At 39.4% G+C, this 13,204-nt stretch overlaps 1 protein-coding gene across 1 annotated transcript; it reads left to right on the top strand.

Annotated features, from left to right (window-relative positions):
* Nucleotides 1-10,421: 10,421 nt before the first annotated feature.
* Nucleotides 10,422-11,809, top strand: LOC103515959 (WASH complex subunit 1). Its single transcript, XM_008480902.3, has one exon. The coding sequence runs from the start codon at nt 10,685-10,687 to the stop codon at nt 11,468-11,470; it is 786 nt and encodes a 261-aa protein (XP_008479124.1). The 5' UTR covers nt 10,422-10,684; the 3' UTR covers nt 11,471-11,809.
* The last annotated feature ends 1,395 nt before the right edge of the window (nt 11,810-13,204 follow it).

Below are 13,204 nucleotides of genomic sequence, written 5' to 3'. Positions count from 1 at the left end.
GGAAGCTTTGTAGGATCTTTGTGATTTTGCCGACTGTTCAGGAGGCAGGAGTTTTGGTTTGGCTATTTTTTGGATTTTTTTCCTTAGTTTTAGTTTCTTTGTTTCACAATTCACAATAGTTATAATTTATATAGTTTTTAATTTGCCTTTGGTCTGGTTGTTGGTGCTTATCAGAATTTAGATTATTTTACGTTCGTAAATTAATTTATTTACTTCCCTATTTAACCTATTTTATGAATTTTCGAAATCGTGCCCATCAATTAAGTCACTAAAGTATTTTTATCAATTACCTAATTTTCTAATTATTAAATCTAAATCATAATACTATCGTGTTTTTCTGTTTCGGATACCTGAACCTTTGATTGTTTATGAATTGTTCGTAATTTTTATCACTACCTATCAATTTATTTTCATCGATAATTTTTTATCTTTATCAAATTCTCAATCAATTTTCGTGAATACCTATCGAATCTGTCGATCAATATTTTCGTGGATACTTTTTTTTATCAAATTATTTATTAATTTTTCTCCATACCTCTCTATTCAAATTCTCAATCAAATTTTCTTGGATACGTATTTGATCAAATTCATCATGAATTCCTTCGCATTACATAACAACCTGGAGAAAGTTAATGAATTGGTTAATGTAAACGTGAAAGGTGAGTGCGATTGAATAAATGTATTTGCCTTTTTTAATGGAATAGTAGGTAAATACCTTGTCTATCCTGCCAGCTGCCAGAATGAGACTGATGAGATGACTGATCAGACTGATTGAGATTGACTGATCACCTGATCACTTAAGAATTGTGAAGAGTCCCTTCTGTCCCTTTTCTCTCGGATAATCTGTTAGTAGGTACCTACCTTTTCGCCCTCCACCCCCCCTCGAAAGAGTCTGAACGGAGGCCCTCTCGGTCAACAATTTGATTAATTGTCACTAAAGTATTTTTATCAATTACCTAATTTTCTAATTATTAAATCTAAATCATAATACTATCGTGTTTTTCTGTTTCGGATACCTAAACCTTTGATTGTTTATGAATTGTTCGTAATTTTTATCACTACCTATCAATTTATTTTCATCGATTCTTTTTTATCTTTATCAAATTCTCAATCAATTTTCGTGAATACCTATCGAATCTATCGATCAATATTTTCGTGGATACTTTTTTTTTATCAAATTATTTATTAATTTTTCTCCATACCTCTCTATTCAAATTCTCAATCAATTTTCTTGGATACGTATTTGATCAAATTCATCATGAATTCCTTCGCATTACATAACAACCTGGAGAAAGTTAATGAATTGGTTAACGTAAACGTGAAAGGTGAGTGAGATTGAATATGTAGGTATTCGCCTTTTTTAATGGAATAGTAGGTACAACTACATATTCTACATAAATACCTTGTCTATCCTGCCAGAATGAGAGTGATGAGTCTGATGACTGATCATGAAGACTGAAGAGCAGTGAAGTCAGTGAAGAGTCCCTTTTCAGCTTTTCTCTCGGATAATCTGTTAGTAGGTACCTTTTCGCCCTCCATCCTCTCGGTCAATAATTTGATTAATTTGACGGGTGGATGCTCAAAATTATGGCATTTAGAGGCCCCTAAATGCCCGGGGCCTCCCTGTGATGCTAGGGCCCAGATATACGCCAGTGAGCTTTCTAGAATAAAATTGTAGGTACCTAAGCGCTCGGTTTATGTAAATACCTATAATCAGTATAATCTCATATTTAGTAACCGAGAATGTTTGGAGAACGTGGTTGGGTAGAAGAGCTCCTACAGGAGCATCCTGCCACTTAAAAGAGAGCCACAAAAAAAAAAAAAAAAAAAAAAAAAAAAAAAAAAAAAAAAAAAAAACTTCGCACCTCTTAATTTTTCACCATTTCATATTTTACCCTCTTTTCAAAGCGTCGTCCGCGTCGCGTTGTTACAGTAACACTGTTGTTAATTTTCAGATTACACCTCCAATCATATGGACATGGGTGAGGATATGAAAATGCATATGGATGAGGACGTGTTTGGATTGCGGATGTTTCACTCCTCCAGTCCGATCAATATCCCGCGCGGATATCAAGGTAAGATCCACAACAGATACCCACCAACACACCAACTCGGATATCGAGGTAAGATCCACAACAGATACCCTCCAACTCGGATATCAAGGTAAGATCCACAACAGATACCCACCAACTACCAACCTACACCTCATCTACGGGGGGATCTGACTTGAGTCCCGACTGTTATATCCGAGTTGCGTCCGTCCGATTTGGGTCCCATTTCTGAAATTTATCATCCGAGTTGCGTGTTTGGATGATTTGGGATTCTCGGACTCAACTGGTGGTCCTCCTCATCTACAGTACATACCTACTTATTGTACTTACTTTATCTACGTACATATATTGTACAATTTCTTGTTCACATTATCATAGGTACCTAGTTTTTTTTTTTAATTTTTATTATTATTATTTTATATTTACCTATTTTCAATCCCCACTAAATCCTTTGACAGCGTTTACTACAAATAGATCGACACCGCTTGAAAGACGTCTATCTTTCTTTCTTTTTTGTCAGAGAGAAAACTTGATAATATTGTCTCGCAATTGAAGAGAGTAGGACCGCGGCGGAGACAGGCAGCCGTTCCGAGAGCGAACCTTGTCTGTTTAGGAGTTTAAAACTTCGCCCCGGGCGGGAATCGAATCCGCGACCTAGCGCTTGAAAGGCGGACGCGGTACCCTCCCTGCTATGTGTTTTCCAATCTAAAGAACGATAAATTCCATTACCTATGCAATATGACCGATTTATTTTTCTAAAATCTAAATAATGATGAATTCCAATATGCAATATGACCAAATTATTGTTAATGTTCATTTTCAGAAAACTTCCCAGAAGCTCCTACAACCAATCCCACATCACAGCAGCCCGAAAACGTCTCCCAAGGTCCATGGTCTTACTGGAACTGCAAATCCCCCCTAGAGAGTGAGCGAACCTTGTCTGTTTAGGAGTTTAAAACTTCGCCCCGGGCGGGAATCGAATCCGCGACCTAGCGCTTGAAAGGCGGACGCGGTATCCTCCCTGCTATGTGTTTTCCAATCTAAAGAACGATAAATTCCATTACCTATGCAATATGACCGAATTATTTTTCTAAAATCTAAATAATGATCAATTCCAATATGCAATATGAACAAATTATTGTTAATGTTCATTTTCAGAAAACTTCCCAGAAGCTCCTACAACCAATCCCGCGTCACAGCAGCCCGAACACGTCTCCCAAGGTCCATGGTCTTACTGGAACTGCAAATCCCCCCTAGAGAGCGTTCTCAACAGTTTCTTATTTCCAACACCAGAGAGCACCACAACGCCACCGCCAGCGGTGAATAACTTCACACCTCTACCGCCAGGGGGCGTCCCCAATAATTTCCCCTAGAGAGCGTTCTCAACAGTTTCACATTTCCAACACCAGAGAGCACCACAACGCCACCGCCAGCGGCGAATAACTTCACACCTCTACCGCCAGGGGGCGTCTCCAATAATTTCCCAACTCCACCGCTAGGAGGTGTCTCGAATAACTTCACATTCACACCACCAGGGGTCGGGTGCGTTCGTTCCCCAGTGAGAAAGGGCAGAAATGTTACACCTCCACGGAGTTATAGCTTGACACCTCCCAGTTCTCCTCTTCAATTGGACACCCTCAACTCCTCCACTGATGGGTCGTCTCCATGGGTAAGTTGGGAGGAAATTTGGGACCGGGAGCGGAAATCCGGGACCGGGGGATTCATTCAAATTTAACGTTCTTTCAAAAGTTGTCCCTGTGTCCATCAGTGTTTTTTTTTTTTTTTTTTTTTTTTTTTTTTCTTCTTTTTTTTAGGTTTTACAGGGGGAACCAGGGAACTAAGAACGGATATCTTATCCATCGTCCAGAAAGTGAAAAGAAGGGTGACAGGAGAGGAGAAATCCAGCTGGTCCGAAAAGGAACCTTATGTGTTCAGAATAGAGTCTGCCTCGGGCGCGAATCGAACCCGCAACCTAGCGCTTACAAGGGGAGACGCTCTACCCTTCAAACTAACTAGCCTGGCTTTGACCCCTCTTTCCCACTTGAAAGTTAACTTTCTATCCAGGCTAGTTAGCGTGGAGGGTAGCGCGTCTACCTTGTAAGAGCTAGGCCGCGAGATCGATTCCCGCCCGAGGCAAGCTCTATTCTGAAATCTGAACAGATAAGGTTTCTTTTCGGATCGGCTGAATTTCTCCTATCCTGTTGTTTTTTATCGTCCCGAAATCGAAGAGGGAAGGAAAGGATAGGAGAAAGCCAGCCGTTCCGTTCCGAAAACCATTATCCCTTCAGGATAAAATTCACCCTGGGCGGGAATCGAACCCGCGGCCTAGCTTTTCCTTTCGGGAAACTCACCACTGGAAAATTGACCTCAGCTCCAACAGAAAGTTAGAATGTCAAAAAGATAAAAACTGAAAGTTGAATGAATCAGTGGTTTCCCGAAAGGATTTTCCTTCCGGAAAACTGATTTAGCTAAATGCGGAAAAAAGGAAAAACTGTACCACCTTAATCGTTCTCTCTTTCCTTCCTTATGACCTTAGCAGTTTCAGTTCCCTCTATCAAACCTCTCAAACGTGATAGAGTTGCAGTAAGCTCCACTTTCTTTAAAACGAATTTGGGTTATACTAATCTTGACCCAGGGTATCAGTTTCTTTTGTTTGCACGAGGATGATTGAAAATTCAACAGAACCCTGCGTTCATTAAAATTAATTCTTTGCTTCTTAATCTTCTTATACATAATAATGGGAAATGGGATAGCCATTGGATTTAAAAATTACGTTGAATGCTCCAGAATCCTGAAATATTTAAAGTTTTTCTTTTTTTTGAAGAGTTTTGATAGAGGGAACTGTAAATGTTCAGGTCTTATCGTCCCGAAATCGAAGAGAGAAGGAAGACAGGATAGGAGAAAGCCAGCCGTTCCGAGAACGAAATTTATCGATTCAGGAAAAAAAATCGCCCTGGACGGGAATCGAACCCTTGGCCCAGCCCTGGCGCTTACAAGGCAGACGCGCTACCAAGCAAGCTAACTAGGCTGGCCTAACGGTAGAAAACATCGCCGTTGGCTATTCAGGTATGATTTTAAGGAGTTCATCGTCACTGTATAACATTTTATGATGCTAATACACATTACAAAAATGATTTCTTCCCCAGAACTCAAGCACGTCCCCGATTTTGAGCTCCCCCATTTGGACCCCGACCAAGTCCGACCTGATATCCTTTGTCACCCCTCCTGACCTCATAGTAACCACGGTCCAGAAAGACTTCAGCAACATGTCCCTGTTCTCGGACCGGCTCTCAGAACCAACCTCTTGGGGCGTAAGTTTCTTTATAGTATTTCAATTCAATTGACTGTACATAATTTGGGATCTGGGATCCAAATTTTAGTCAATATTATAGTCAATTGGTATTTTTATATGGCTGAAATGTACTTATGGCTGGTTGACTGCGGCCACAACCACAATCAGAGTTTGAACTTGGTGTCTAGGATTATGGAATCTGATTTCTGATTGGTTGATTTCGAACTTTTCAGCCAATCAGATTGCTTCATCCAAGAATACAAGAGTTAAACCTAAATGTCTTAAACCGAATTTAAAGTCAGTAATCCGGCATTATTCATCCATCCATCATGCTGGAATTAATAAATTAATCATGCAACATGCTGACCCAAAATGAACAGTGTCTCTTACCTTAGAATAATTAGTTCACATTTCTAGCCCAGGCACTCACGATGGTGTTCGGTCTTGGAGCGGCTGGCTTTCTCCTTCTTTCTTCAATTTCAGGATGTAAAACCTCCGTTGAAGTGCGAATTTTTTTTTCAGGGAACGAGGGCCAGGCTTCATAGGTTTAGCCAAATGTTGATTTTTTTAAGAGGTTTGACAGTGGGAACTGTAACTGCTAAGGTTTTTTATCGTCCCGAAATCGAAGAGGGAAGGAAAGGATAGGAGAAAGCCAGCCGTTCCGTTCCGAAAACCATTATCCCTTCAGGATAAAATTCACCCTGGGCGGGAATCGAACCCGCGGCCTAGCTTTTCCTTTCGGGAAACTCACCACTGGAAAATTGACCTCAGCTCCAACAGAAAGTTAGAATGTCAAAAAGATAAAAACTGAAAGTTGAATGAATCAGTGGTTTCCCGAAAGGATTTTCCTTCCGGAAAACTGATTTAGCTAAATGCGGAAAAAAGGAAAAACTGTACCACCTAAATCGACCTCACTTTTCACCTACTTCTGTGACCTACCGTCCTACTCTGGTTTGTTTGTTTATTTTGGTAAATTTCGGAGAACCCAAGGATCTACAAAGCGTTTTGTAAATTGCCGCCCCAGACTTACAGGTACCATGTCGCTGCTTCGGAAGCTTTGTAGGATCTTTGTGATTTTGCCGACTGTTCAGGAGGCAGGAGTTTTGGTTTGGCTATTTTTTGGATTTTTTTTTCCTTAGTTTCTTTGTTTTGTTACCTATTTGTTTCACAATAATAAAATAATTTTTAATTTGCCAGATTTGCCTTAGGTCTGAGGTCTGGTTGTTGGTGTTTATCAGAATTTAGTTGGTTCGTCATTATTTTACGTTCGTAAATTAATTTATTTACTTGTTACTTCGCCAATGATAAGACTGACAAAATTTCAATGAAAACAGGACTATTGACCCGAAACGTTTGAAAACGGGAGAACAATAAGGTACAGGGTATAGGCCAACCTAGAGTCCTTATCTCCTTATACCCATAACATACGTTCGTACCACTTCCCCCCGAAAGACGCTTTGGCTTTATATAGCTACTTTTATCGCACGTATGTAATAGTAAAACTTGCCCCCTTTGTTTCCAGCAACCCACAACAACCGTTCCCGTGGACTCCTAAGGTACAGGGTATAGGCCAACCTAGAGTCCTTATCTCCTTATACCCATAACATACGTTCGTACCACTTCCCCCCGAAAGACGCTTTATGTAGCCACTTTTATCGCACGTATGTAATAGTAAAACTTGCCCCCTTTGTTTCCAGCAACCCACAACAACCGTTCCCGTAGACTCGTTCCCGATTGGCGTCTGGCAAAACCCATCGGGCGACTCACCACACTCACCGTCTTCAAATCACACCACCGAGCCGCGTTACTTGGCCGGGCGAAAGCACACCTTCCCCGCCCAAGATGAGAGCAGCCGAGTCCGCGAATCCCAGGCGGGCAGAAGCACCTCCTACGCGCCCCGAAAGAACGAGCCTCCCTGCTCGGAAGGAAACACTTCTTATGCGGGAGGAAACACATCTTACGCGTCACCCGTTAGCGGCAGTACGAGAGGGCGTGGCGGTGATGGAGACACGAGGCGGGGGAGCATGTGCTGTAACTACTGCAAGAAAAACAACGAATGTGAGATGGTCTACACGAGTCATCGGCTGCATGAGTACGTTTTCTTAATATTTAAACCAATTTTTGTAGCATAGTTAACCTGGGAGGTAGTTTGCCTCTAGAAAAAAAAATGTTTGACAGACTGCCAAGGTCTTATTGTTATCGTCCCGAAATCGAAGACAGGAGGACAAGATAGGAGAAACCAGTCATTCCGAGAATGAACCTCATCTGTTTAGGCTACTTTTTGCCCCGGGCAAGAATCGAACCCAAGCCAAGGAAGAGGCCCAAGAAGACATTGAGAAGTACAGACAGGAAAGAGAGAAAATCTTCCGAGAATATGAAGCTAAAGTAAGTCAGTGTAATATTGTACTATCAAGGCTGCAGCCAACTATTTCATGTTCTAGTGTCCTACAATGCTCCCCTACGTTTAGCCTGTGAAGTATCTCCCAATGTATCATGTACTCCCCATCCGTGGCACAAGCTCTGGCTTTTACGGATGGGTATACCATTTGTTAACAATTTATTTTGATGAGAGAATTGTTCTGAAAAACCAATAAATGGAAACTTATAAAATAAATAATAAATAAATAAATGTGGCCCTCATACACATGGAAGTTGGAAATCCCTGGTCCATAATCTCTCTCAAGCTAAAGTAACCGCCTCTGCAAGGTTTTGTCTGAAGGATGCCCCTATCACCCCTATGGATCAAAGTGGATTGACTGACAGCACAAAGAGCAATATGGTTAATAAGTACTTGATTCAAATTCTTCCTCAGAAAAGTGTTATGGTTTTCACTGCCATCTGACAGCAAAATTTAAATTATTGTTATTCTTTTTCCCCACAGTTCATGGGATCAAGGGATGATGTGGCTGCCAAGATCGAGTCCGACACCAAACTGAAAATTGATGAGATGAACAAAGCTGTTGAAAACAACAAGGAAAATGTAAGCATCCTAGAAAATGCCTTAATGTTAGGCAGTTCAAGTTTATAGCCTAAATTTCATAACACACCTAGTTATGTCTCTTTCCTTTAAAGAAGCATAGAATTGTGATGCTAAAATAAAAAATTGAACAGGAAAATTGCTTTTTACTTACTTAGTACCTTTATTACTGAATTGGTACTACACACCAACTCGGATATCGAGGTAAGATCATCCGAGTTGCGTGTTTGGATGATTTGGGATTCTCGGACTCAACTGGTGTTCCTCCTAATCTACAGTACATACCTACTTATTGTACTTACTTTATCTACGTTCATATATTGTACAATACAATTTCACATTATCATAGGTACCTAGTTTTTTTTTAATTTTTATTATTATTATTATGTTATGTTTATTTTCAATCCCCACTAAATCGAAAAATGTGCAGAAAAAAACTATCGAAAACACTATCGATAGTCAAGCCTCAACTATCGATAGCGTTCGATAGTCAAAACTATCGATATCGATAGTGCTATCGATAGTTCTCCTCCTCTATTACACTGGCCTACAAAATGAAACGACCTGCAAGTTGCAAGCCAACTTTTATTCAATTCTGGGGTTTTCAAGGTCACCTAGTTTGGTCAAATCTAGTGATTTTTTTTCCTTGAATCTAGTGATTTTTAAAAATTTGGAACCTCTATTTGGTTAGGATTTAGGAAAGGAGAAAATAGAGAAGAATGGAGGAATGTCATTAGAAGAATCTGAGCAACCTTCGGCTACGAAGACGCAACAACAATGATGATGATTAGGAAAGGAGAAAAGTAGAGGAGGAGAACTATCGATAGTCGGCGCCATCGATAGTTATCGATATTTTTCAAAAAAACTATCGATAACTATCGATAGTTTTCGATAGTTTTTTTATTACATATTTCCCTTGTTTCTAAAGGTCTTATCCCCCAAAAAGACCTAACCTAACCTAATTTAAAGAAAATTATTAACTGTACACATATTAATTTAGGTCACAGGGTTTTATTTCAACATTTTTTTTTAATTTTATTTATTTATTTTTTTTTTTTACAAAATATAATTTTTTTTTCATAGATTTGTATACATCTATGTTTTTTTTACAATTTTTTTGACACTTTTCACTTCTATACTTCTAAAACGACCAAAACAAACGAAAAATGTGCAGAAAAAAACTATCGAAAACACTATCGATAGTCAAGCCTCAACTATCGATAGCGTTCGATAGTCAAAACTATCGATAGTTATCGATAGTGCTATCGATAGTTCTCCTCCTCTAGGTCCAGGTAGTCTTCACTATAGTAACGGTAGACCCAGTTGAGTAGATATAGAGGGCCCGGTACAATGTTATGACACAGACCACACGAGTCTACAGGCTTACCTCGAGTGATGTACAGATAGAAGAAGTCACAGTAGAGGGCGGTCTGAACAACTCCAGCCACAATGGCAATAAGGTCCAGGTAGTCTTCACTATAGTAACGGTAGACCCAGTTGAGTAGATATAGAGGGCCCGGTACAATGTTATGACACAGACCACACGAGTCTGCAGGCTTACCTCGAGTGATGTACAGATAGAAGAAGTAACAGTAGAGAGCGGTTAGTCTTCACTATAGTAACGGTAGACCCAGTTGAGTAGATATAGAGGGCCCGGTACAATGTTATGACACAGACCACACGAGTCTGCATTTTAGTGCTAAAACACGTTTTGAGGTCCCTAGAGCCTAAATCCGAAGTTTCAGCCATTGGTCCGTGTGTGTGTCTGTCTGTCTGTAAACAAAATATCTCGAGAACGGTAAGATCTAGAGACTTGAAATTTGGTATGTAGATGTCAAATGTGACAAGGATGCGACACGAAACTTTTGGTTAAGACCGGTGCAACGCTTGGCGGCATTTTACCTCTTTTTGGCGGTTTTTGGTGTAATTTAACAATATCTCGGGAACGGTATAAGCTAAAGACTTGAAATTTGGTATGTAGTTCACAAATGTGACAAGGATGCAACACAAAACGTTTGGTTAAAATAGGTGCTGCGGTTGGCGGTTTTTTGACCGCTTTTTGGCGGTTTTCGACTGCTTTTTGGCGGTTTTCAGCTATATCAACTAAACGGTTAGAGATATTGTAAATTATACAACAGAACACTCAAATAAGCACCATTCAATAGGATAAGGAAAGTTGTGTGATGCCCACACCAGATTTTTGTATTTAACCTCACCCTATTATAACACAAATCACTGCTGTCACTATGAAAACTCCTTTTTGCATTTAACCTAACCCTACAATAACACTGGTCACTGCTCCTTTCGTAGCAATATTCCACTGACATGACTTCTGCACAAGTACCGAACTTTGTATAGTCCAACATGATCAAGATTACAAACATTGAAATTGCTCTCATACAAGATGACCTCAAGCACAATGATACCATTATACAAATAGCAAACTCACTAGATATATTGGATGAAAGTATGAGAAATGTATTTGATCACACAAAAAAATCTATTTGGAGAACCAGACAATGTTTGCATGCTATTGAAAAAAGAAGCAGTGTTGTGTGTGCTAACATTGAAAAGCTGAAAAATATACAGAAGTCAGTTACTATAGTGAGTAAAAGCAAGTATCCCTATCCTTATAATGGAAATTATTCAGTTCACATCCAGCATGAACACGTAACACCCATGTATAAATGTCCCCTCTTGCTTTATGATAAAACTGAAATCAACACCAGGGATATTGATAATAAACTGAAATTCTACCATGTCAAGACAAATAATATGTTGCATAAGAATGTAGAACTTGTTTGTGAGGAATCTCTGGGGAAATTGCCTGCTCCTATTGACAGTGTTATGTCAAGCATCTTATTCAACACAAGTGATAATGTTTATGAGAAATATATCATTGTCCATCCTGGACAAGTTATTGCTAGAAAACCTATTACAAAAAAGCATGATCATACTGAACAAGTTAAGATGGAGGATGCTCCCAAGTCTCTGAGTGAGGCAGATGATATACTTGCAAGGAAACACACATTCACATACTCCCCATCACTTGATACAATACCAGTGATTGAGTTACCTGTTGATCTCCCTGACTTGATAGGATTTGCACACGATTTTCGATATACAGGAGATAATAACATAGGTAAGTGAAGGTCTACATTTTAACTCAACCATTTTGCATTTGGTTCAGATGTTTGTTTGTTCCACTATAACTTGTGATTGCTTGGTTCAATTTTGATGAAATTTGAGTTCCTTGAATGAATGGACTTTGATCCTTTAAATTTGGGGTCCCTACACTGAATTTGGCCTGGACTTGACATTTTTTTTAAACCAATTGATTTATACCTAAGGTTAAGATCTTGTGTCCAAAGTATTTTTGAAGAAAAAATAATAGGTATTGAAAGCTTTTATGATTACACTGGCCTACAAAATGAAACGACCTGCAAGTTGCAAGCCAACTTTTATTCAATTCTGGGGTTTTCAAGGTCACCTAGTAAAATTATTAACTGTACACATATTAATTTAGGTCACAGGGTTTTATTTCAACATTTTTTTTTAATTTTATTTATTTATTTTTTTTTTTTACAAAATATAATTTTTTTTTCATAGATTTGTATACATCTATGTCAAATCTAGTGATTTTTTTTCCTTGAATCTAGTGATTTTTAAAAATTTGGAACCTCTATTTGGTTAGGATTTAGGAAAGGAGAAAAGGCTTTTTGGCTTTTCAGCTTTTCTAATGAATTGTTGTGGAAAAGAAAATTTATATGAAGGTAGTTTCTCTGAAATATTTCAACACTTAGTGACATGCAAAGGTGTTCTGATCCTGATATTACTCTTTTCACTAAGTATTTTGTTAAGGAAAGCTTGAACTTTGGGTAATTATGCAGAAGCCATGACAGTGGAAAAGAAAGCTCCACACTAAACATTGAGTACCCATTTTTCTGGATTGGTTCAAAAATTGCATTTTTACACCATAGCTTTACACTTTTTTTAATCATAAAACACCCTCCATATAGGGCCTAAAAATGGACTAGATACTTGTGCTGAATCTGAATATGGCCTTAGGTTTCATATAAACCTAACCAAACTCCCACTATGTCCAAAAACGAGTTGGAAAAACGACCTTATGCACATTGCACACCCTACAAAGCCCCGGGAGCACACAGCTTGACTGTAAACAGTGTAAACAAGGGAGCATAAAGCACAACCAAATAAATAATGTATACGCAACCCCGTGTAGCGAACACACAAAGCCCTCAGGTTCGCCCCCCTCCCAAGCACGAAGTGTGAGTCTAACCTTAACACAGCCGCTTGTGTAACTGACTGACTCACGTATACAAATTCTAACCCACTTCTAGATGGGTTAGGATTAGGAAGATGCGGTTTTCACCACTGGATTCCTTATTATTATTATTATTTTTTTTTACGTACATACTTACCGGGAAAAATCGGAAACTCCCGAGATTCCAAACCGTTCCCAAGATATTGACGTTTTTTAGTTTCCCCATTAGAAGTACATACATATGGAACAGATATGCAGGCCAGTAAAAGAAGACCCCGGGAGCGCGCAGCGCGACCGTAAACAAGAGAGCGCGAAGCGCGACCCCATGCACAACCCCGCGAAGCCCCGGGAGCGCGTAGCGCGACCGTATATTCTGGCAAATTTTCGTGATCCTGGTAAAAAGACCTTTAATTTGATATATAGGTCGACCAGGTTTGGATATCATAAGTCCTTCTATGGGAACAGACAGACTGACACACACAGACGACACCGAAGCGAATACAATAGTCCGTCCCTTATACCTTTTTATTACTATTGTAATAATAAAGGAAGGACGGACTAAAAATCCCCCAAAAACCGAAACTCGCAGTGGTTTCCAA

The sequence above is a fragment of the Diaphorina citri genome, unplaced genomic scaffold (genome assembly GCF_000475195.1).
Source record: "Diaphorina citri unplaced genomic scaffold, Diaci psyllid genome assembly version 1.1 scaffold1450, whole genome shotgun sequence".
Lineage (NCBI taxonomy): Eukaryota > Metazoa > Arthropoda > Insecta > Hemiptera > Psyllidae > Diaphorina > Diaphorina citri.
This window is presented reverse-complemented; position numbering and strand designations above follow the sequence as displayed.